General features: G+C 38.9%; 1 protein-coding gene across 1 annotated transcript in view; it reads left to right on the plus strand.

Moving 5' to 3' along the window:
- NISCH (nischarin) overlaps window positions 1–20,121 on the plus strand; it is a 34,698-nt gene extending 14,577 nt beyond the window's left edge. Inside the window, exons 6-21 of the mRNA XM_081900234.1 lie at window positions 97–192; window positions 1,064–1,159; window positions 1,549–1,701; window positions 2,100–2,168; window positions 2,478–2,663; window positions 3,479–3,607; window positions 4,120–4,233; window positions 5,958–6,066; window positions 8,601–8,719; window positions 10,118–10,173; window positions 10,661–11,974; window positions 12,985–13,159; window positions 13,990–14,143; window positions 14,958–15,086; window positions 15,595–15,756; window positions 18,480–20,121. Of these exons, the coding sequence (XP_081756360.1) occupies window positions 97–192; window positions 1,064–1,159; window positions 1,549–1,701; window positions 2,100–2,168; window positions 2,478–2,663; window positions 3,479–3,607; window positions 4,120–4,233; window positions 5,958–6,066; window positions 8,601–8,719; window positions 10,118–10,173; window positions 10,661–11,974; window positions 12,985–13,159; window positions 13,990–14,143; window positions 14,958–15,086; window positions 15,595–15,756; window positions 18,480–19,108 (3,690 nt within the window). The 3' untranslated portion in view covers window positions 19,109–20,121. The remainder of the gene's footprint in view (window positions 1–96; window positions 193–1,063; window positions 1,160–1,548; window positions 1,702–2,099; window positions 2,169–2,477; window positions 2,664–3,478; window positions 3,608–4,119; window positions 4,234–5,957; window positions 6,067–8,600; window positions 8,720–10,117; window positions 10,174–10,660; window positions 11,975–12,984; window positions 13,160–13,989; window positions 14,144–14,957; window positions 15,087–15,594; window positions 15,757–18,479) is intronic.
- Window positions 20,122–21,359: the final 1,238 nt, after the last annotated feature.

Genomic DNA, 21,359 nt, shown 5'->3' on the forward strand with positions numbered 1-21,359 from the left:
AGTAAAATTCGCCTTTGTATTTTTGCCAGTAAACACTTGTGGATTATTCATCATAATTTGTACTTAATTTAGCAATATCTTAATTTTTGTCTTCAGATAACAGGCACAAGTGGACCTTTGGGAACCAGTAACATTCAGGAACATCTTTTGCCTTTTGACCTATCAATATTTAAATCTCTTCATCAGATACAGGTATAGTTGAAAAAGAGTTTGGTGAAGCCAAGGACCAAAACTGGGCCTTTGTGCATGCAATATATGTCTGAGTTTTTTGGTCCCAGCTTTGAAATATTGCAAAACCTTCATTAATTGTCCTGAACACTGATAGAGGTGCTTAATTGAATATTAACCTGGAGATGGAGGGGTTTATTGGCCTACTCACTCTCATTGCTATGGAGCCCATAAGCCTCTTTAATTTTCAGAAGGCCAGACAGCAGCTGGAGTGCAGGGAGCACAAGTCACATAGTGAATATCCAACCAAACATGTTGTTGAGAGGCAAATAAAATCTTATTTTGCTTTCTCCATTGCAGCATTTGAGATGTCATCTAGCAAAGTTGTTCCAAGTGATAAAGAGCTTATTGAGATCAGGCTTAGAAGTGAAGTGGAACTTTTGACCACCTGCACTTAGAGAAAAAAGTTGCCTATATCTGCTTGGACTATGATGCTGCATTTGAAGCAGTGTGTGGCACGGTGTCCAGTGTCTGTTTAGGTTAATTGGGATCAGTTTCAGTCCTTGTTGGCTGAGATGTTTTCATCACAGACCCAGCTATTTACACAAACACCTGGACTATATTAACTTCATTTCAGTGCTTTATCTGCCTAGGTTGATGTTTGCTGTTGAATATTGGATTTTGTAGTATTGGGTTATAATTTTTATGGAGTAATGCGATTTTTATTGTTTATATGTTGTGGTGCTGATTTTACTCCAACATGATATATTGATACTGGGTGTGCTAGAACTAAAGGAGTAGTTGTAGTAGTACAGTAATAAAAAATGGAATTTTTCTTTTCTCTGATGATCTTCATTTTGCTTTATATTCCCTTTTTGGTAAAAAAAACAAACAGATAAATCACTGTGGCGCAAAGGTTATTAAAGGGCTGACCTCCTCAAAGCACACTTTGGCTACACTGAGTGTTCAATTCTCAGCAACATCCATGATGGTAAGACAGAAACACAAACCATTTGCAATTATATTGTGGCGATTGTTTACAGCTTTTGACTGTTCACAAAGTAACAAAGTTATATTCAGAATTTGAATGTATGAATGTAAACATGTTTTTGTGAGATACCTTATTGAGATGGTTTTACAGCTCAGCCCTAAGTATTTATACTTGTAACCCCACCAAAAGTGTGAATGCATACATTTACACTCATTTTCTCTGGGTGAAATATCTCACAACTCAGGCTTTTAAAATGTAGGCTTAATTTATCTCTGGACATAATAATTCTTGAGGGGAAATGGTTTACAATGCTAAAACTTCTTTGGGGGAGGAAAAATAGTAGAAATAAAAAGAATTTCATTCAGCGTTCTTCTCTGTGTTTTGAACAGGAGGTCCTAGTTCCTGAGGCCTATGAATTTGACCAGTGGGAGCCAGAGGGTGCACCTTCCAGTTGCCCCGTGACCGCAGTTATTCCAACATGGAGAACTTTAACAACCTTAGATATGAGTCACAACAGCATAGCTCGAATTGATGAATCTGTGGTAAGACCATATTTTAAAAAATGTATTCAGACAAATTTTAAAAGGAAGTGAGTGATATATGTGTTTTACTGATGCTAGCATATTGTGAAATGATCAAGGCTTTTGAACATTGTCAGGGATGCCCAAAAGCCTTGGTCATTTCATAGTATGCTATAAAATGATCAAGGCTTCTGAACACCTTTGGCAAAGATCATGCCTAATTGTATTTTCCCCGTTGAACTGCAGAGAGCTATGCTATGTTGCAAACTGCTTTTGAAATTTCCCTTGTGGCCTTCGAGCTCTGCTTGAGAAATTGAACTCCTAAATTCCTTTGGGAACATAGCACTAATCATGTTGTTGTTCTGATTCCAAACAGTGTTCAGTATTCACACTGAAAGGTTACTCTTCCTTTGTTTTAGAAACTTATGCCGAAGATAGAATTTCTTGATTTAAGCCACAACGATGTACTACTAGTGGAAAACTTGCAGGTTAGCTTTGACATCTTTGGTAATATTATAGTGTGTATTTTTGTTTAGTTCCTTAAATGTTTGCTTAAGATTTGATATTGAACCTGCTTGATTACCTTTCTCTTGGTAAGTCTGTCTTCAGTGCAATTTTGGAAGTGAGCATTGCAATTGTATGGATGTCTGCTCAGAAATAAGGCCCATTAAGTTAATTGTATAGAATTACCGCTTTAATTGCTGTGTATAAATAGCAACTTTATAAAGCCTTGGGGTGTCAATTTATGGCACAAATGCTATTAAATTAACATGTAATCTGCTTGTTTTCTGTTGTAGCATCTGTACAACCTCGTTCATCTGGATCTATCCTACAATAAACTTGCAACATTAGAAGGTATTCATACCAAAATTGGGAATATCAAAACACTGAATTTAGCAGGGAATCATCTGGAAAGACTTAATGGCCTCAACAAACTCTATTCTTTAGTCAACCTGGATCTTAGCAACAACAAAGTGGACCAGGTATTATGCTACACAATCATATACATGTTTACTCAGAAGTCTTACTGTGTGAAAAAAGTAGTGTTAAACAATATGTGTAACTATTTTGGGGGTCTAGAAATCAGCATGGTCTCATACTGCAAATCATGCAATCTGATTCCTGTCCATCTCCATGGAATCCTGAGCATCTTCCCCCCCCCCTTTTTAAATAAGAGAGCAAATTTATAACCTTATTGTGTAGCTTCCGTCTACTAAACAGCTCAGCTTATATCTCTCTGCAATGGCAATTTCTCCACTCATTTGTGGACCACATGATGTCAAACAGACAAGCCATTGTTTGTTTTCTGTATCTTTCAAACATTTGTATTATGTAATAAAATAAAATAAGGAAAATTTATGGGAGGGATGTTACTATCCCCAATAAGCAACTATTTTCTGGGATTTTGAATGAAACTACCCAAATTAGCTTTTGTGTGCACAGTATGTTTAATTTTAATTTTACTTCAGTTGTATTGTCTCACTTTATTAATTTCTTTATTATTGTATATTATTGAAATGTATGCCCTTCCTTCCTTCCTTTTGTAAAAAGCTCATTTTGTTTGAATGGAATCTTCAGTCCTGTTTCCATCCATTCCTCCAGTCTCCCTAGCCCCTCATAGTCATAAATCTGCACTCTTTTGGTGCAGAACCAGCAAATATCTTCTAATTTATTATTGTCACAGAATAGGATTTTTAATAAACTGTTTTAGAGTTACAATCTGCAGCATATCACTATAAAGAGAGCAATCAGAAAATAATATATGGAAGAATTTATTTTATATTCCTGTTCTTTTCAGATTGATGAAATAAAGAATATAGGTGGTCTTCCATGCTTGGAAAAAGTTGTCTTATCCAACAATCCTTTGAGTATTATTCCCGATTACAGGACCAAAGTGCTAGCTCAGTTTGGGGACAGAGCCTCAGAGGTAAATGTTCTCATACTTAACATTTGATGGCATTTTGCTTTTGTATAATATACAGTGTGAAAGCAGCATGTTTTTTTGAGAAGCAGTGTGACATATGATAAAACTTCTTGATAAAACGAGTAGGAACCACAACATATGAAAATTTAGTGATAGAGCCCAAGCTTTTCATGAAAAAGGTCCTAAATTCAATCCCCAGTATCTCCAGTTAACTATACTATCAAGTAGCAGTTGTAGGAGAGACCTGTGTGAGAGACTTTAAAAAGGTGCTACCACTCAGGATTGACAGTACTGGGCTAACTATACTGGGCTAGTGTTTAAAATCTGCTTTGCCAATTTTAACAAGTTCATATGATAAGCAGCAATCTTAAGTTGAGATATCTGTCTATATGTACCTGAGTTCTAAAGGCTTTGTTTTAACTTTTACATTGATTTAATATTGTCTGGGTAAGCTAATGGGATTCAAATTGCTTTATTGTAGAAGATTTATTATGGTTGGTCCCTTGGTTTTTCAGGTCTGTTTGGATTATACTGTGACCACTGAGAAAGAACTTGACACTGTGGAAGTGTTGAAGGCTATTCAAAAAGCAAAAGATGCAAAATGCAGAATGAACAACTCTGATAAAAAGGTGAGAGATGGATGGATAATGAAACCTGTTCAATAGGATGCTTTTAAACTTTTTTTAGGAAGGAGGCAAGATGATGTATCAAATTATGTGGAAGTGAAGACATTTCTTTGCGCACTATACTGAAATTTCCATTTAGACAATATCTTCTCCCTCACTTCGCTGACATTCCTTGATAGTGTTTGGACATAATGCAAAATCATGGTTTAGAGTTATGAGAATGACTCCCTGAGGGGTTGCATGTTTCCTGCCCCACTGGCACAGCTATGAGGAGATGGGAAACTTTCGTAGAATGTGATCAGCATGCAATATTGCAACTTCTAGCACAACTAGATTATAGTGGGGCTGCCCAGAATCTGACCCAGAATATGCCACAGGTGCAGAATGCCATAGCAGGTTTGCTGCATGCTATTCCTAGAAGGATGAATCATAGAACACCAGTTCTCTGGGAGCTTCACTTGCGCCTATTAGCTACCATGTTGCTTACCTTGGTGTATAAAGCTTTGACTGGCTTGGGAGCGACACACATGAAGGAGTGCCCCTGTGATCTACACAGATGAAGGTGGTTAGGAAATGAAATACAAATAAAGAATAATAAAAATATTGAACAATGGGTATTAAACATATTTCAATGGGACGTAAATCTCTAGGGGTCTACATGTAAAGTACACAGGTTTTTTTAATTATCTGCTTAGTGGTAAATATTATTTTAAACCCTAAGTATTGATCCTCCATGTGCAGCAGGCTGTGGTCTTGGTTATATTATAAAACCCACATCAAACTACTCTCTACTGGGAAAAAATTGTGATATTGCAAGGTCGTCATTGTCACTCTCTTCCCCCCTGCCTCCTGATTTTCCATGTCCCTCCCCGCAGCCACAACTGGTCTGCTTATTATGGCTGGGCTGTTGCTTATTACGATAATATACAGTAACCATAAAACAACAATATAGAATATACAAAATGAATCTGCAGATACAACTATAAAATCATCCAGAACTTCACAGCTTCAGCAAGTTAGAATTCCTATGGATTGTACTGATAGCACACATGGATACGTTTTTTTGTTCCTCAAGGTTGTCAAAATGTTTTGTGTTTTTTGAGAGTTGTGAAACTGCACATGCTTAGAGTATTGGTTGCTTATTTTTTGCATATTTGTATCTTGCTTTTCCTCCTGGGAACTCATGGTTGTGTACATTCCCCTTCCAACCCTTTCTATCTTTGCAATAGTCCTATGAGGTATATATGTACACAAATAAGCAGCAGTTATTTTCAGTAGGTTGCATTCATGTTGTGTGTATGCAGGGGGCCCAATCCACGTCCAGTCTTCCATACACAGGGAATCTTGTTGGCATCCCTGAATTTCCCTAGGTCTGCTTTGAGTATGAGTAACATTGAATATTGCCCATAGGAAGAAACAGCTACTGATGGGTTTCTTCTCACTCTTGGGTTTTACTTTTGAGTTTCTTGGGAAAACATTCCTCACATTTTCTTTCTGGTACTAAAGTTAATTAGTCCATTGAAAGGTGGATAATTTGCTTGTGTCCAGACACTTGACTTTTAAAATTTATCTTAAGTGCTGTTAATGCAGTATTGCCAACATCCAGTATTATGGCGAAGAAGCTGTGTTTTAAAATTACTGCTTGCTAACAAATCTGTCTTTGTTGTCATTCAAGATAGGGATGCTTTGTAGCCTTTGTTCCCAGCCCTTCATTTTTTCTTTCTCAGATCCCTGAAGATCCCAAGCTTTCTGCTGCCAGTTCAAAATCAAACTGTTCTTCTCTTTCTGTACATCCTCCCTCTCCTTCTCTGCCTCGTCCTGTCAGCTCCAGTCAAGGTAATCATGTATGTATCATGCTGCATGGCCAGGCCTTTTGGTTCTGCCTTTCTAGGCTGCATTGATATACATGAATTTCTTTACAGGGAAATGGGGTTTGGCAACATCAGTTGGAGGCAGTATTGCTTCTGAATACCAGTCACTGGAAGCCACAGGGAGAAGAGTGTTCTTGTGCTCAGGTCATGCTTGCTGATTTCTCACAGACATCTGGGTGCTCACTGTGAGAACAGAATGCTGGACTAGATAGGCCATTGGCCTGATCCACCAGGCTCTTTTGTGTGTTCTCATCAGCCCATAACTCTACTGGTGGTGAAAGGGAAGCAGGTGCCGCTGTGATCTAAACCACTGAGCCTCTTGGGCTTGCTGATGAGAAGGTCGGCAGTTCAAATCCCTGTGATGGGCTGAGCTCCCGTTGCTCTGTCCCAGCTCCTGCCAACCTAGAAGTTCGAAAGCATGCCGGTGCAAGTAAATAAATAGGTACCACTGCAGCAGGAAGGTAAACAGTGTTTCCATGCACTCTTGTTTTCGTCACAGTGTCCCATTGTGCCAGAAGTGGTTTAGTCATGCTGGCCACATGACCCGGAAAGCTGTTTGCGGACAAACGCTGGCTCCCTCGGCCTGAAAGCGAGATGAGCACCACAACCCCATAGTCGCCTTTGACTGGACTTAAATGTCCAGGCATCCTTTACATTTACCTTACCTTTACCTTACTTGTGCTGAGAGTACTACATAAGCAGTAAATAAGCAGTAAATATACTTCAATTTATTTATATAGGTTATTGCAAGCAAATAAAATATAAAGTAGAAAAGATTTTACCACATTTCTTCAAACACTAAGAAGATTGCGGTAGGAATTTGGAAATATCCAAATGTTGTATGTGCAAGTCGTTGCAATATCTTTCCTTGTTTTCCATCCTCTATCAGTACAAGGTATTTCCTCCAAAATTATGTGCTTTTGTGTTTTTTTTAATGTTGCTAGTTTTCACAGGTTCTTTTTCAAATACCAGTGTAGCCAAAATTCAAAGTCATGGACATATATATATGGAATAGGTCATATTTCAGTGACCTGCCTCCGCTCTGCATCCAGGAGGTCCCTGGCATCTCTAGGTGGAGCTGGGAGAGATCTCTTTGTGAAAACCGGAGGCCCTGTTTGTAACAGTCTTTCGGGTTGAAACTTCCGAGGATGGACATGTGTTCTGCCATTTTATTTTCTGAAACAACTGCTGATGTTTTTGTGACACCATCTGTTTCCATAAAGTATTAATCATATCAAGTGTTACAGGAAAACAGCCTTTTTGCAGGAAATCCAAGATTTAAATATTTTTTACAGGAAACAGAAAAGCACAAATATTTCTTCAGCTTCCTTAACTACTATCAGAATTCAGTAGATTGTGTTTTTTTTTTCATAATGAACAGGTAGACTGTAGGGGTTTTCTTTTGAAGAAATTATCAATGTTTGATGTTACACATTCAAATTTTTAAGGGCTTTGAAAACCAAATTTTTGGTTGCAAATTAATAGGAAATACAAAAGAAATTCTGAAACTAAATTACATGACACTTCTAGACTGCCATCCTAAGCACATTTACTAGAGAAGCAGTCTTCAGCGGGACTTGCTTCTGAGTAAACATGCTTAGGATTATTCTGCTACCACATCCCACTGTAATAATTTGTTCTCACTTCTGAGCAAACACAGTTAGATCGGGCTGTTAGCCTTACTTCATACCATAACCAAGGATCATTTCACATGAATGTATGGCTACGATTACTATAAAAACATTGACAGCTAAAAATATTTCCAATTGTCTTCTGATTTTAACAATTATTGTTATCTTGAGTGCTTGAGGTTATATATAGAAGAGAGCTGCAAAGAAATATATATAATACCCAGTCCAGTTAGCCTTGTTCAGTACATGAATTCCTTCCCTGAGCGCACTCTCCACTCACAGCCCTCCTGGGAGTCCAGCTGGCCAGTCATGGGACAGTTGGGGGGGCAGTGATGGAAAACGCCAAACATGGGCTCACATATGCAATAGGGAAAAGGATGGATGCAGTGGACAAATGGATGCCTCCCTAATTTTGATCTGAATGACATAAAATTATTTAAATGACTTCAAATCTGACACAATCTGAACTGCAGTCCAAGCCTTTTGCACATTTCAGCAGCCCAGTTATTTCAGTGGAAGACTGCAGCTCCATTGAGATCATTTGCTTCCGTCAAGCATGAATGCAGCAGCCTGGGTCAGAAGTAATAAGATTCCAAGCTTCTGATGAACCTGCATATTCAGTAATTATTGTTAAATTATAATTTAATTATAATTATCAGTATGTCAGATAGGCCTGTTAGTTGATGGATGTGCATTTCTCTAAGTAATCTCAAGCACAGGATGACATTGTATAAATGTATGCTTGAAATACAATGCATTTTCTTTCTAAAGCATGTGAAAGTTAATACTATTTAGTATATTTCAAATCACATTTGCTTGTTTTTACATCAGTGGTGTTCAAGAACTGTTTTTTTTTAATCTGTTCTAGAAATAACTTTTAGAAAAACAGTCCTAGCCAGCAGTTTCTCATCAAGTAGTTCGACTCCTACAAGCCATACAGTTACTCAAAGATGCTCTGAAACACCCGGCCTGGGAAGCAGAAATCAGGTAATGGCTCATTTTCTGAGATCGTTTTTGTCATAAACCAGCTAAGTCTGTAGCCCACTCAAACCTGAATGCCATGTCTGAGAAAACGGGAATAGGATTTCAGCAAGATGGCTGACTGGAAACGTATTTCAAATAGCTGTCCATATGTTAGATAATCTTTCTGCTTTAGTGAATTTGTAATTTTGTGTGTGTGTGTGTGTGTGAGAGAGAGAGAGAGACAGACAGACAGACAGACAGACAGACAGATGCAAAAAATGACATGAGGAAACAATACCATGGCTATTTTAAAAAAGCAAACAATTTTTCTTTTCCTGAGGTTTGCTTGTAAACTCCTGATACAAGGAAATCGGCTGTATTCACTGAATGATAAGCAATTCAGCAGGCATGTCTTCTACCTATAGCAAGGGTGGGGAACTATATCTGCTTGGTGGGCCAGAACCTATCTTCTCTCAACTTCCCTCATAGGCAAAGTTAAGTAGGTAGCCGATGCAGCCAGTTGTCAGTATCCTGGCATCACAATGACTGCAGGTTCCTATGTGGATGATCAGCTAATTATCAGGACTTGCAAAGAGCTACCTGTTGACTTGCCATGTTGCACTGAAGAACAACAAAGCCTATACATGCCATTCTGCTTTAAAGGGGGAAAGCACAATTCAGAGCTATCACTAGCTACTCCAGATGCTTCAAGTGATGCTTATTAAAGTCATTTTAAAGTTAAACAGGTTATCTAGGATTGCCATATTTCAAGAAGTGAAAATCCGGACACAAATTAACTTTTTTTTTAAATGCCAAAGAACTTGACACATTCCCTTTTCGGGGGGCGGGGACGACGACACAAAAAACCATTGAAATCCCAGTAGTGTCTGGGATAATCAGAATGTATGGCAACCATATTATAGCCCACAGTTCAGCTAGTTATTGAGCCATTTTAACCTTTTGAACTATGTTAAGGTTGTTAAGTGACTAGGCCCACATTTTACTAGATTATCGTGTCTCCTTTTGTGTGTTTGTTTCTTCACTTTAATACTTTTTCCTGCTCTTAAAGCAATCAATGATTCAGGCTTACAATCTTGAAAACAAAAAAAGGAAAGTGATTGGAAGGGAGGAGCAAAGAGACCTCACTTCTTAGTTAAATAGTTCTTGTAAGTGTTCTTTCCAGCAAGCACTGGCAAAGCAAGCTCCCTGCAGTTGCATGCAATGCATGGGGACTGTCTGATCTCCCTCTTGTCCATTACTCTCTACTTGGGAGTCAGTAGGAGCAGCCTCCCAGTGGCCCTTAGTCCCCTGGCCGATGGCAAACGCAAGAATGTACTGCCCTTCAGTTGTGCAGTACCAGGGGCAAATTTTACAGATGCATCAGAGTGTGACTTATTTATTCTGATTCCCTTCTCTCTCAAGGTACCTGCTTCTCAGTTGGACTCTTCCAACAAATATGAAAATGCCCATCACATGTGGTGAGAGTGATGTTTCATTTTGATTTCCACTTCTACCTGTTGAACATTTGCATGCATTCAAAACTTGTAGCTGCTAGAGATCACTGTAAAGAGAGGAGAAATAAAGTTGTGAAGACTTAAGGGGGTTCATCTGCCTGGGAGCTCCCTGTACTTCCTGTTTAAAGCAGAAGTGTGAAACAGGAAGAACAGGAAGCAGCTCCAAAAAATGCAGATGGGGCAAGTTGAGGTCAGGATGAACTCTGTACACACTTGAAATGGTTTGTAAGGACCAGCTGAATCAATGCATACCTGTGCTTATGTTCAGCAACCGTCTACTTTTATCTCAAATGCCATTGCCTCATTACATATAATAATAATAATTATCAATAATAATACATATACTTGTATTTTAAATATTTTAGTAATGAAGAGACACCAGAGTGAGACTTGGAAATAGGATGATTATTTTTGAACTTGAATTAATATAGTTTTCTACTTTTTAATAAAGCTTGGGCCATTCAAAAGAAGAACCTGATGCCTTGCCCGACTCTCTTAATACTGTCATCCTGCCTTTCACCTGTATGTCGTACACTGCCACAAATCAGGATTTTGTGCAACATCTCTCTGCTTTGATAGCAGATGCTGTGGAAAGTGCACCCTCTTTCTCAGTGGACACTCAAAATGCAGGGAACCTTTTGAGTGATTCCAGAGTTGCAGATACTGAAGATGGCTATTTTGAAATGGGGCTTCATGAAGGGGACAATGTATTTGAGTTCGTCCCTACATCAGATATTGTGCAAATGGCTTCTGACAGCACAAAAACAAAGCCAGATGACATAGTCAGAGTTCTCTGGAGCTTTTGTATTCAGGTTCATAAAGGACTCAAGCAGTTTGCTTCCTGTTTGGTTTTGACCAATAGTGTGGTAGCTGTATTTGAAATCCCTCAAGATCCCAAAGGAAACTGCCAGAATATTCGTTCTGCCTTGAAATTAGCACTGTGCTTTCCATATTCTGACCTTACAGAATTTGGCTTTTTAATACCAGAAATATGTTTGACACTCAAGGTAAATAATGGTGATACCTGCTTGTTTGTTGTTTCGGACTCTCAGAATCTGCAAGATTTCTATTCCTGTTTACATATGTCTCGCTCTCAGAGCTGTATGCCTGCTTTAACAAGTTCTGTACTGTACTGTGGCAAAGCAAGTTTGCAAGAATTTGTCTACCAACTTATGGGATTTTATCACATTTCATCTGAAAACACAGAGATAAAGGGTTGTTTCCCTGCCTACCTTTTCTGCCGTAATAAAGCTGATGCTCAGAAAGTCTTGTGTCAGCTAGAATCTGCCAGTGATGGCAAAACTTCCTCTAAACAAGTCGGTTGTTCTGCACTTTATTCAACATTTCATAAATCTGCCGAAGAGGGCCACTGCATGTTCCATCCCTGTTGGATATTTCTAACACCTCAACACCTACACATTGTTCAAGTTGACTTTAATGTACTGCCAGGTAAATACATAGACTCTGAGAACGCAAGGAGCATATTCAAGCTGAGCAGGATTCCACTAGCTTCTGTTCTCTTGCACCCTGTCAGCCATTCTATTCAGCAAGAAGGTTCGTTTTCAGATGGCCATGTGCTTGAATTGCTCGTTGGCTACAGATTTGTCACAGCTGTATTTGTCCTACCTCATGAAAAATTCCGTTTTCTAAGAATCTATGGTCTTCTGAGGACACTTTTACAAGACATCAAAACTATAATTATTTTCAAAGCAGAATCTGTAAGAAACCCTCTCTGGGACTCCAAGAGACATGGCCAAACTGCAAGGTAAGGATAACTGTTTTGAATGTTACTCATCGCAGCGTGGCTATAATACTAGCCATCTCCAAAAATTTAGCCATATATGTGTGTTTAAAATTGCAGTATGGGAGGATGGGAATAAACCTGTAGGCCCCAGCTTTCTGGCATATTTTTGTTTTTCAGCTGCATCCCCTTCTGCATGCCAGGGTCTGGACTTCTGCTGCTCTTCTACTCGTGCAGGTTCTCTGTATGATTTAGACTCCTGGAAGATGAAGCTTCTAAATCACACAGGGAGCCTACTCTGGTGTGGCAGGCTCCCCAGTTCAGAACTTAGCCCTCAAATGCATAGCAGGCTGCAGAGCTAATTGACAGAAATGTGATGGAGAGGACTGGGCCAACAAGTTGGTCACCTTCCTCTCTGTTGTATCATTGTAATCACGTGCTGAAAAAGAGCTAGTGAGAACTTCTTGTCCGTGAAGAAGGCTTGCAGTGAAGTGAGCAACGAGTATTCTATAAATTGCCAGTTTGATGACTTCTGTCTCTTGCGGTTTACAAAATGCTGCACAATATTACAGAGGAGGTGTACATCTTGGGAAGAGTTCCAGTAAGTAAAACAGTTAAGATGTGTAAGGGTGTTAAAACTGCACAATTAATGTATGGTCATTCGTATAAAAGTGCAGGAGGCAAAGGGATGGGTTTAAGGGTAAGCTTGTGATTTGTTTAGTCTTTAAGCAACTGCATCACACTGTTGGCTCCTGTTCAGCTATGCTCAGCTAAGACACCTAGGATGCTTTAACATAAACTTTTCAGCTTGGATTAAGGGTCATGATCCTGAGATCTCAATAAGAAGCATTTTAAGCAGAGGCGGGACAATCATCTTTCAGTGAGTCTGTAGTTGCATCCTGCACTAAGCAGGAAATTGGACTAGTTGACCACCAAGTTCCTTTCAAATCTGAGTCTGTAAGTTTGAATGAAATTGTGTTTCATTCATTTGAGTTTGCCTCTGACAGTGTATATTCATCTCTCTTTGTTCCCAGCTTATGCAAGCCACATTTGCCATTCTCATCTCTGTATCCATCTGAATTTCTGGTGCAGAAAATTACTGAAGAGAACCAAATACCTGTGCACCTTCCAGTCTCTTCATCTCTTCAGTATGTGGCTGGGCTAAAGGGAAAATCCATTATGGAATTTTTCCACAGCAGCATTGCTGAGGTATTGTACAATACACAGGGAAGGGACATTCCTGATGGTAGAGGTTCCAGAAGTCTAGCCATGTTATTCTGCTGCAAAAAAGCTAAATTGTCCTCTAGCACCTTGAAAACTAACTGGTTTATGGTGGCATGAATTTTCATACGCAATATATGTTCAGGATACATTTTGTCTTACATAATAGTTTTTTCTGTGGAGGGAGAAAATGATAATAGAAATAGTGCTGATGACTTCTGATTTTACTATCATTAATATTATAAGGTCATATGGCAATAGATTGGATTTTTTATTGCTCTAAAATCAAATAGACCAGGCAACAGCAAGGACAATAAATTTATCATATTTACAAGTTGCATTTTAAAGAACTAACTCCCACAACTCTCAACGGTTGTGAATATTCTGTTGTTGTTGTTGATGATGATGATTTGACCATTTGGGTTCACTCATCACAGCAGCATCAAAATTGTTATTCCGCTTCCACCAATAGTGAGAGCTAAACTTTGGTACAGTATATGTATTAACTAATGGGCACCTCAGTTACTTTAAAAGTCTGAAAATGGGAAAACTCTTGGGTCCAGTGGTAAAAGCTCTGGATGTTAAAGAGTATTTCATAATACTGATGGATGCAAACCAAAGCAACAAACAATAGGAAAATGTGGATCCACAGGAATTCTTGCTCCACATGTTTAATAATTTCTTCCCGAACTGAAGCTATACTCTCCAGCAATTGAATATGAAGTGGGTTAGAAAGGACTCGCATTTTATAACTATTGACGAAGAAACTGCATTCAGACACTTAAAATAGTTGATTAATTGCGTTGTCAATATTTTAGGTGGAAAACGAAGAGCTGAGGCATCTCATGTGGTCATCTGTTCTGTTTTATAAAGCTCCTGATACGGAAGCGACAGCTTGTGTTCTGCTCTCAACTAAAGCTATTTACTTCTTGTTAGACGATTCTGTGAGTCATTCTAACGAACGCCACTTCGGTAAGGCAGAATATATAATCCCTGGCTTCTAATAATGTTTTCAAGGAGAAGTGATTTTAGATTGGAGCAACTTCTGTATTCTTGACATTCATTGTATGATGAACCATTATGACTAATGAGTTAGAATGGGTGGTATCCTTTGGAAGGATCCCCGCTCCCCCAGAATAGCCTCTGTGTGTGCCATGATTTTCCACATGTGCAAAAAAAATGGCATTGGGGTTATAAGATACGAAAAGGAATTCATTACCTTTTTTTCAATGTTAAATAATTATTTAAGGCCACTCTTGGAACAGAACTGCATGCCATGAGGCAAGGAGGTTTGGGAACACTGTGTTTTTCTTGTAATGCTAATGCAGGGGGGATAAAGAGGCATTTGCAAAAGAGAACTGGCAGGTGGAAATACATTTCTTAAGTTTGCCGAGCTGTGAATTCTCCCCATAACCCTTCCCACAGGACTGTATTCAACTATCTCACCACCACCAGCAGCAGCAGCAGCAGCAGCTAGCTGCAAGGGCAAAATATAATTGGGGAGTGGTCTGCAGAGGAGAGCATCAATGGTTGCTGCTTGTTTATTTTCTTTTACAAATGCTATGTACTCCTATTACCTCAGCAAACATGGGTAGGGAGCCCATTTTTGCTAGGGCAATACAAAGTTCCACCTTTAGTAGAGGGTTATTTCTATTTTTTGTAAAAAAAAAAAAAAAAGTTGCACTCACTAGTGAACCTTCTCTTCTGAGATCTTAAAATGACCTTCAGATTTCTTCGCATAAAATTACCAAATTTCTTAAATACTATCCAATACTCAATTTAACAGATTTTTGGAGCAGTGGACAATTGGACTATGAATTCAGTTCTTTCCATCTCTCTTACTGCTTGGTCCTGAAATTAAATGATCTCCACTCAGTAAACATTGGACTTTTTGATCAGTATTTTCGACTCGCTGGTAAGTAAATTTATTTTCTGTTTCCTTTTCTCTTTCCTCCTTCTGTTCCTCTCCCACCATCAAACTTAGCTCATAAGTTCCTGAAAAGTACCAGTGCTCTGATAGTGCCTGTAAGTCCAGTTTATCATAGCCATTTGGTCTTATATACTCAGTTAATGATATTTATCTATAGCATGTCTGGGATTAGTTTAGCCTTGGCCCAGCTAAAGTTCTGCACATTTTCAAACACTGGTGCATTTTACTGAAAATGTCTAGTTTTAGTAGAGACATCTTGCTGGTAAAAGTGTGATTTTCAAATAATTGTTGCCGTCTTGCCTGTACAGTGGGGCAGTGCTTATCAGAAGTTTGGTATTGAGTGTTTAGGAAGGAAACAGACAAACCCTGCTAATAAAAACCTAAGATCTGGCCCAGTGGACATAGAGCCTCTGTTAAACAGAAAGAAACCTACACAAAATGTTGCAAAATTGTAATAGGACTTGAAGCACATTTGATTCTGTCTTGTTTTCAGGGCGTTCAGCTGAACATATATTAACTTGTCTAACCAGAGACAGTTACAGCACTCATGCTTTTATTCAACACCTTATGGCAGTGCTCTCACTACTGGCAAGGACGCCATCCCCAGAGCCAGTGGACAAAGACTTCTACTCTGAATTTGGAAAGAAAAATACAGGTAAATTTTTTTTTTTGAAACGTTTTACTTAATAGGACCTATAAATATATTTCGCCACACTGTTCTAGAGTATGCAATATACATTAGATGTGTTAAGATCCTTCCTTTTAAGGAAAATGCAGTGTGTTTAGCACATTATTTGGCCAATAATGGAACTTGTAATTTGAGACCAAGGAGGAAACAACTCTTTATCAGTAAATTCCATAGATCTTTATTAAAAATATATGTAAATTGAGGCAAACACCTGCAGCTTTTGTTAGATTTGTAGGCTCAGGCTTCAATCCATTCACAGTTACTGGGGAGTAAGTCCCTTTGAACTCTGTGGTGCTGGTTTCCAAGTATACACATATAGGCTGTAGACCTGAATATGAAGTGTGGCAAATGTGAAACAATTCCCACAGACAGACCCATTCTAAGCTTTCAGTCTTCTGTGAAGCCATTACATTTGGTAGCTAGTGTATTCTGACATGTCTAGGCAGGTTCACTTCAGGCCCGCTTTTCCTTACCTAGGGAGATCTGGCATCTTGTACTTTCCCAAGTTCTTGCATGCAGTTGTACCCTTCCTTTTCCTGAGAGTAGCCTGAGTGCAGAGGACTTGGAGAAGAAAGAGCTGCTGGATGCTCCTCAGTAAGTCTAGGGTGACTTCAGATGGACACAAATTGTTTAGCCAGGGGATTGAACTCTTGGCATGCCTACATAGCAGTAGCTTTGTGACAAACTATCCTTCTTTTTGCAATACAGTTTTAATTGGTCCCTAATTTGACTTGGGAATCCAGACAATTGCAGCATGAAAATCTGAATTTTGAAAATCCAGTGTGAATAGTATTCAATCTATTTAGCTCTTCACTGTAAAATCTGGTTCAGAACTCAACCTCCTGCCACATCTTAAGCCATTTTCCTGTTGGTGACATCATCCCTGTCTTATAGTAAATCAGAATTCACCTGGGAATCCTTTGGGCAATGCAGTCAGTGACCCTGAAATCAGTATGGAAGTTCAGCCTAAACAGGTGTATTCATTAAGCACTGATTGTTGATCTTTTCCTTTACCTGAATGAAAATAGAGTTAAAAATAACAGATACAGGTGTATTATGTTAAACTACAAAAGGGTATTCCACCCATCAGTATATCATGTACATAAAATTACCTCTAATGTGAGTCACTGAGAGAATGGGGGGGGTAGCAAAATTTAAGCTCATGGTGAAGAACATTTCTAACAATCCTGTTCTAAGGATTTAGGGAAATTGTGATTGGGTAGAGTCTGGAGGGTTAGAAAAGGGAAGATGCAAAAGCAGATGGAAATGAATAGCCTTAATTGTCTTTAGTTTTCTTTTTCTTTTTGCTGATCTAAACACTGTACCCATTTAGATTTTCCTCTTTCTCCGTCCCTGCCATGCAAAAAGCCCAACTTATTACATATACAAAATTAACAGGATGGATAGATTCCAGCCTTCTGACGCAGTACTTTTCTATGTGCAAGAAGCTTTCCCCCACCTGCTGGCTGAAGTAGTACAATCCTGTGACTCCTGCACCATGTGATTTCTTTGCATGTGTAGAGAGGGTATGAATAGTGTTTCTGGCAATGCTAAACAAGTATAGAACTTAACTGAAAAGCACAAAAAATACTGGGGTAGAGGGGAGCATATGGGATTATGCTGACAACTGCATTTTTAGCACTCTCCCCCACCCCCTCCTGAGTAAATTCCAAGAATGAAAGAGGAAGTTGAAAAGTTAGGCCAACAAAAATGTTTACCATCAGCAGTTAACTTCTTTCAGAAAGTGTTATATACAATTTATTGATACTTAGCATGAGCCAGTGTGGTGCTTAGTTTGTCTGACTAGGCCTGGGAAAATTGTAATTCAGATCCCCACTCAGCCATGAAGCTCACACTGGGTGGCCTTGAACCAGTTGCTACCTTTCAGTCTGACCTCACATGTATACTACCCTAAGCATCTTTGAGAAAGCGGCAGGGACTAAACTGCAATCTTAAAAGTGATGTAATTTAGTATGTTCAAAGTGCTTCCGATACATTATTTCAATGATCTTTAAAATAGTACTGGTCTGCTTGATGTGATTACCATCATATTACATGTGGGGGACTGAGGGTGAGACGGAATGACTTGCCTAAGACATCTAATGAGTGCATGGCAGAGGTGAGATTTGAATCAGTGACTTCTGGTTCACTGCTGCCTATTTTAATATTTGCCAGAGTATCCACTTATCACTCCAAGTTTCAGTTTGAAAACCTGTTGTTAATATTACAGTGGTGCCTCGCAAGACGAAATTAATCCGTTCCGTGAGGCTCTTCGTATAGCGGTTTTTTCGTCTTGCGAAGCAAGCCCATTGACAGCTTAGCGGATTAGCGCTACAGCTGTCAAGCGGCTTCCAGCGATCAGCTGTTAAGCGGCTTATCAGCGGAACAGCTGATAAGCGGCTTAGCGGCTTAGGAAAAGGGCAAAAAAAGCGAAAGAAACCCGCGGGGGGACGCAAGATTTTTTTCGTCTTGCGAAGCAACCCCATAGGGGAATTCGTTTTACGAAGCGCCTCCAAAACGGAAAACCCTTTCGTCTAGCGGGTTTTTCGTCTTGCGAGGCGTTCGTCTTGCGGGGCACCACTGTACAGATAAAAACATTCTGTGTGAATTTTAGCCCAACTTTTTAGTTGCTTCTTTGGTAGAATTATTTTAATAAGTGCAGAATATAAATTGTGTGTTTCTTCTTACAGGGAAAATGGAGAATTATGAACTGATTCATTCTAGTAGAGTGAAATTCATATATCCCAATGAAGAAGAAATTGGGGACCTTGCCTTTCTAGTAGCAGAGAAGATGAACTGTGTGATTAACTTCCAGTCTCTGAATATACTTCTCTATGTGCTAGTATTTCAAGTGAATGCTACAGAAGGGACTGCTCAATCCAACAGCTCACTTCAACCTAAAACGCTGATCTTAACCAGCTCGGATATGTTTCTTTTCAATGAGGATTACATCAGTTATCCACTTCCTGAATTTGCTAAAGAACCACCAAAGAAGGACAAGTATCAACTTGCAGATGGAAGAAGGATCCGTGATTTAGACAGAGTGCTCATGGGATATCAGACCTATCCGCAGGCGCTCACGTTTGTTTTTGATGACATTCAGAATCAAGATCTCATGCAGAACCTGACCCTTGATCACTTTGACAATGTTCTCAGTTTTCCTAAAGGGCAGGTCACCCAGGAAGGCAGCAGCAGTCGAGAGGTCCTGTGGTGTGTCTTCATCCCAAGTCCAGAAAGCCGCGAGAAACTAATATCTCTCCTTGCTAGGCAGTGGGAGATCTTATGTGGTCGAGAGCTACCTTTGGAGCTCACTGGGTAGTTTTATTTTCCCCAAATATTTTAGTTACTGCAGAGCTGATAGAGATCAGGCCGAAGACTATGACTTAAAGCACAGCATTGATTGAATTAAGCAGGGATTGGTACTCTCTTCACAGCAACATATTACATTGAAGCTTCCTGTGTGTTGCTGTTATAGTTCCTTGTGCAGTGAAATGGTTTTAATAGTACAACCAATCTGCTAAAACATTAAAACTGGAATTTTCTAAACTATATTTTTATGTAACAGTACACATTCAGATTCCTTATTAAGCATCCCAGGCAACTGTATGGAACAAAAGGAGTCAATACTTGGCATACTTTCATTAGGACTGTTATCTTTCCACTGTGGTTTTTGTACATATATATCAGTCTTGCTATTCTATACAAGATATGTAAATAATGGTAACTAAAAATGCTTGAGCTATGTCAAAGTGCAATGTTCTTTGTTCAAGATGTATTTTATTGCCTATGCTGCTAACAATTATTTAATAATCCTTATAATTTTTACATTTCATTCTTTTATGATGTGTCAAATTTAATTTTGTTTGCTAATCATGAACATGATGGAAGAATTCACCTATAACTGAAAGTTACTGTTACATCCGATGGACACTTTTGAACAGTTGAGAAAAGTTATCAATTTCAGTTCACTAATGCAGACAAAGGTTGGCCAGGATTGACAATAATTGCCCTGTTGCCAACAAATCAAAGGATACTTGTCATTCAGAGCACTGTGTTTTTCTGTTGCCAAGTTTCTCAATACAAATAAACCAAAATTTGTGTTTCTGACTTTCCCTGATTTTGCTCACAGTGCAGGTCAGTTGTGCATTTATCTTTCTAATAAGCCTTTAGCCCTGTGTATGAAGCCTCAAAGGAAAATTTCTGAAGAGACCATCATAGCAAATAATCCAAGTCATGGGCAGTTCCTTCCAGGGGAAGCTTTCATAAAAGGGACTGAGCCTATATGATTATTTTGTCTATCTGGCATACACAATAAAAACCCATTGCAAGATGCTTGGACTTCGCCAATTTGCATTCTTTCAAGATCAGAATGATTCCTTTGGTATCCACTTTTCTCTTGCATAATCTGGCAGATATACTAATAATGCCAAACATTAATAGGAGCATATTTCTTAATGGGAAATAAAAGAAGGGAAATGTTTCCTCAAGTGAAATGATAGTTCTGTATAGTTGAAATGGGCAACATTAGGGACAACTACCTGCTTAAGTGTTCATTAAACTCTCGTTTATTTTGTGTGGAGAGGAATGTAGAACTTTTCCAAAAGTAAATCTTGAAGTAATGCTTACAAAAAGAATAGTTGATACCCAGTTGTAGCGACCTTGCACAACGGCCATTCCACTGCCATCATTCTTAGGATAGTGCAACAGCTAAATACAAGTGTCTTGCAATTCTGAAAGGTTGTGCAACACATGGCACAACTGCTGTTATGATTGTACTCTGATAATTAAGCTTGCACACTACCACTTGTGCAATGACAGTTCTCTAAAAGTTCTTGTGCTAACATTATTTTGGATCTCCCATGATATAATTAAATAGAATTTGGGAGTGGGGGGAACTCTTCCACTCTAGATAGCAGGAAACTGGCCAATTGTTTCTAGCACACTTGGATTCTAGGGGATGAAGTATTTCTAGCTCAGATGCAAGTTATCATAGAATTCCTTCTTTTATATACCGTAATCACAAATCTCCAGATGAGGTTAGCAGCTGTTCCACCCCCAGAGAATAGAATGATATCCACGACAAAATTCAACATCTTTAGTTCCACAAGTGCAGTCTTTGGGTGGCCCTGAATGAGTTTACTGGAACTCGGGAACAATGGAGTACAGGGTATCAGTGAATACTGTCCATGTTATGCCAAGCCACTTGCCAGTACTATATAGTGTTAGTACTTTCAGTGCTTTTCAACTACTTGAAAGGATCACTTCTCCCTACAACACTTGGTAATAGGTTAAAAGAATAGAGAGCTGGACTTCTCTCTCAAGCACAAATCATACCCTTTTAGAGGTTTGCTGTCCTAGATGAGTTCTGACTCTACTGGCTCAAGAGCTCAAAGTCACATGCAGTCGTTCACACAATAACCTTCCTCACAAGGTTCTCTTTTTCGCTAATGAAGCTGAGCTATAATTTAGTTGGTTTATTCTTAATTATATCCTTTTTTCTCTCCCTGCCTCAGATAACTTATGCAATCAGACTATTATGAACTGAATAGAAATGTTTCCTCAAATACGAG

The sequence above is a fragment of the Podarcis melisellensis genome (genome assembly GCF_964234715.1).
Source record: "Podarcis melisellensis genome assembly, chromosome: 2".
NCBI lineage: Eukaryota > Metazoa > Chordata > Lepidosauria > Squamata > Lacertidae > Podarcis > Podarcis melisellensis.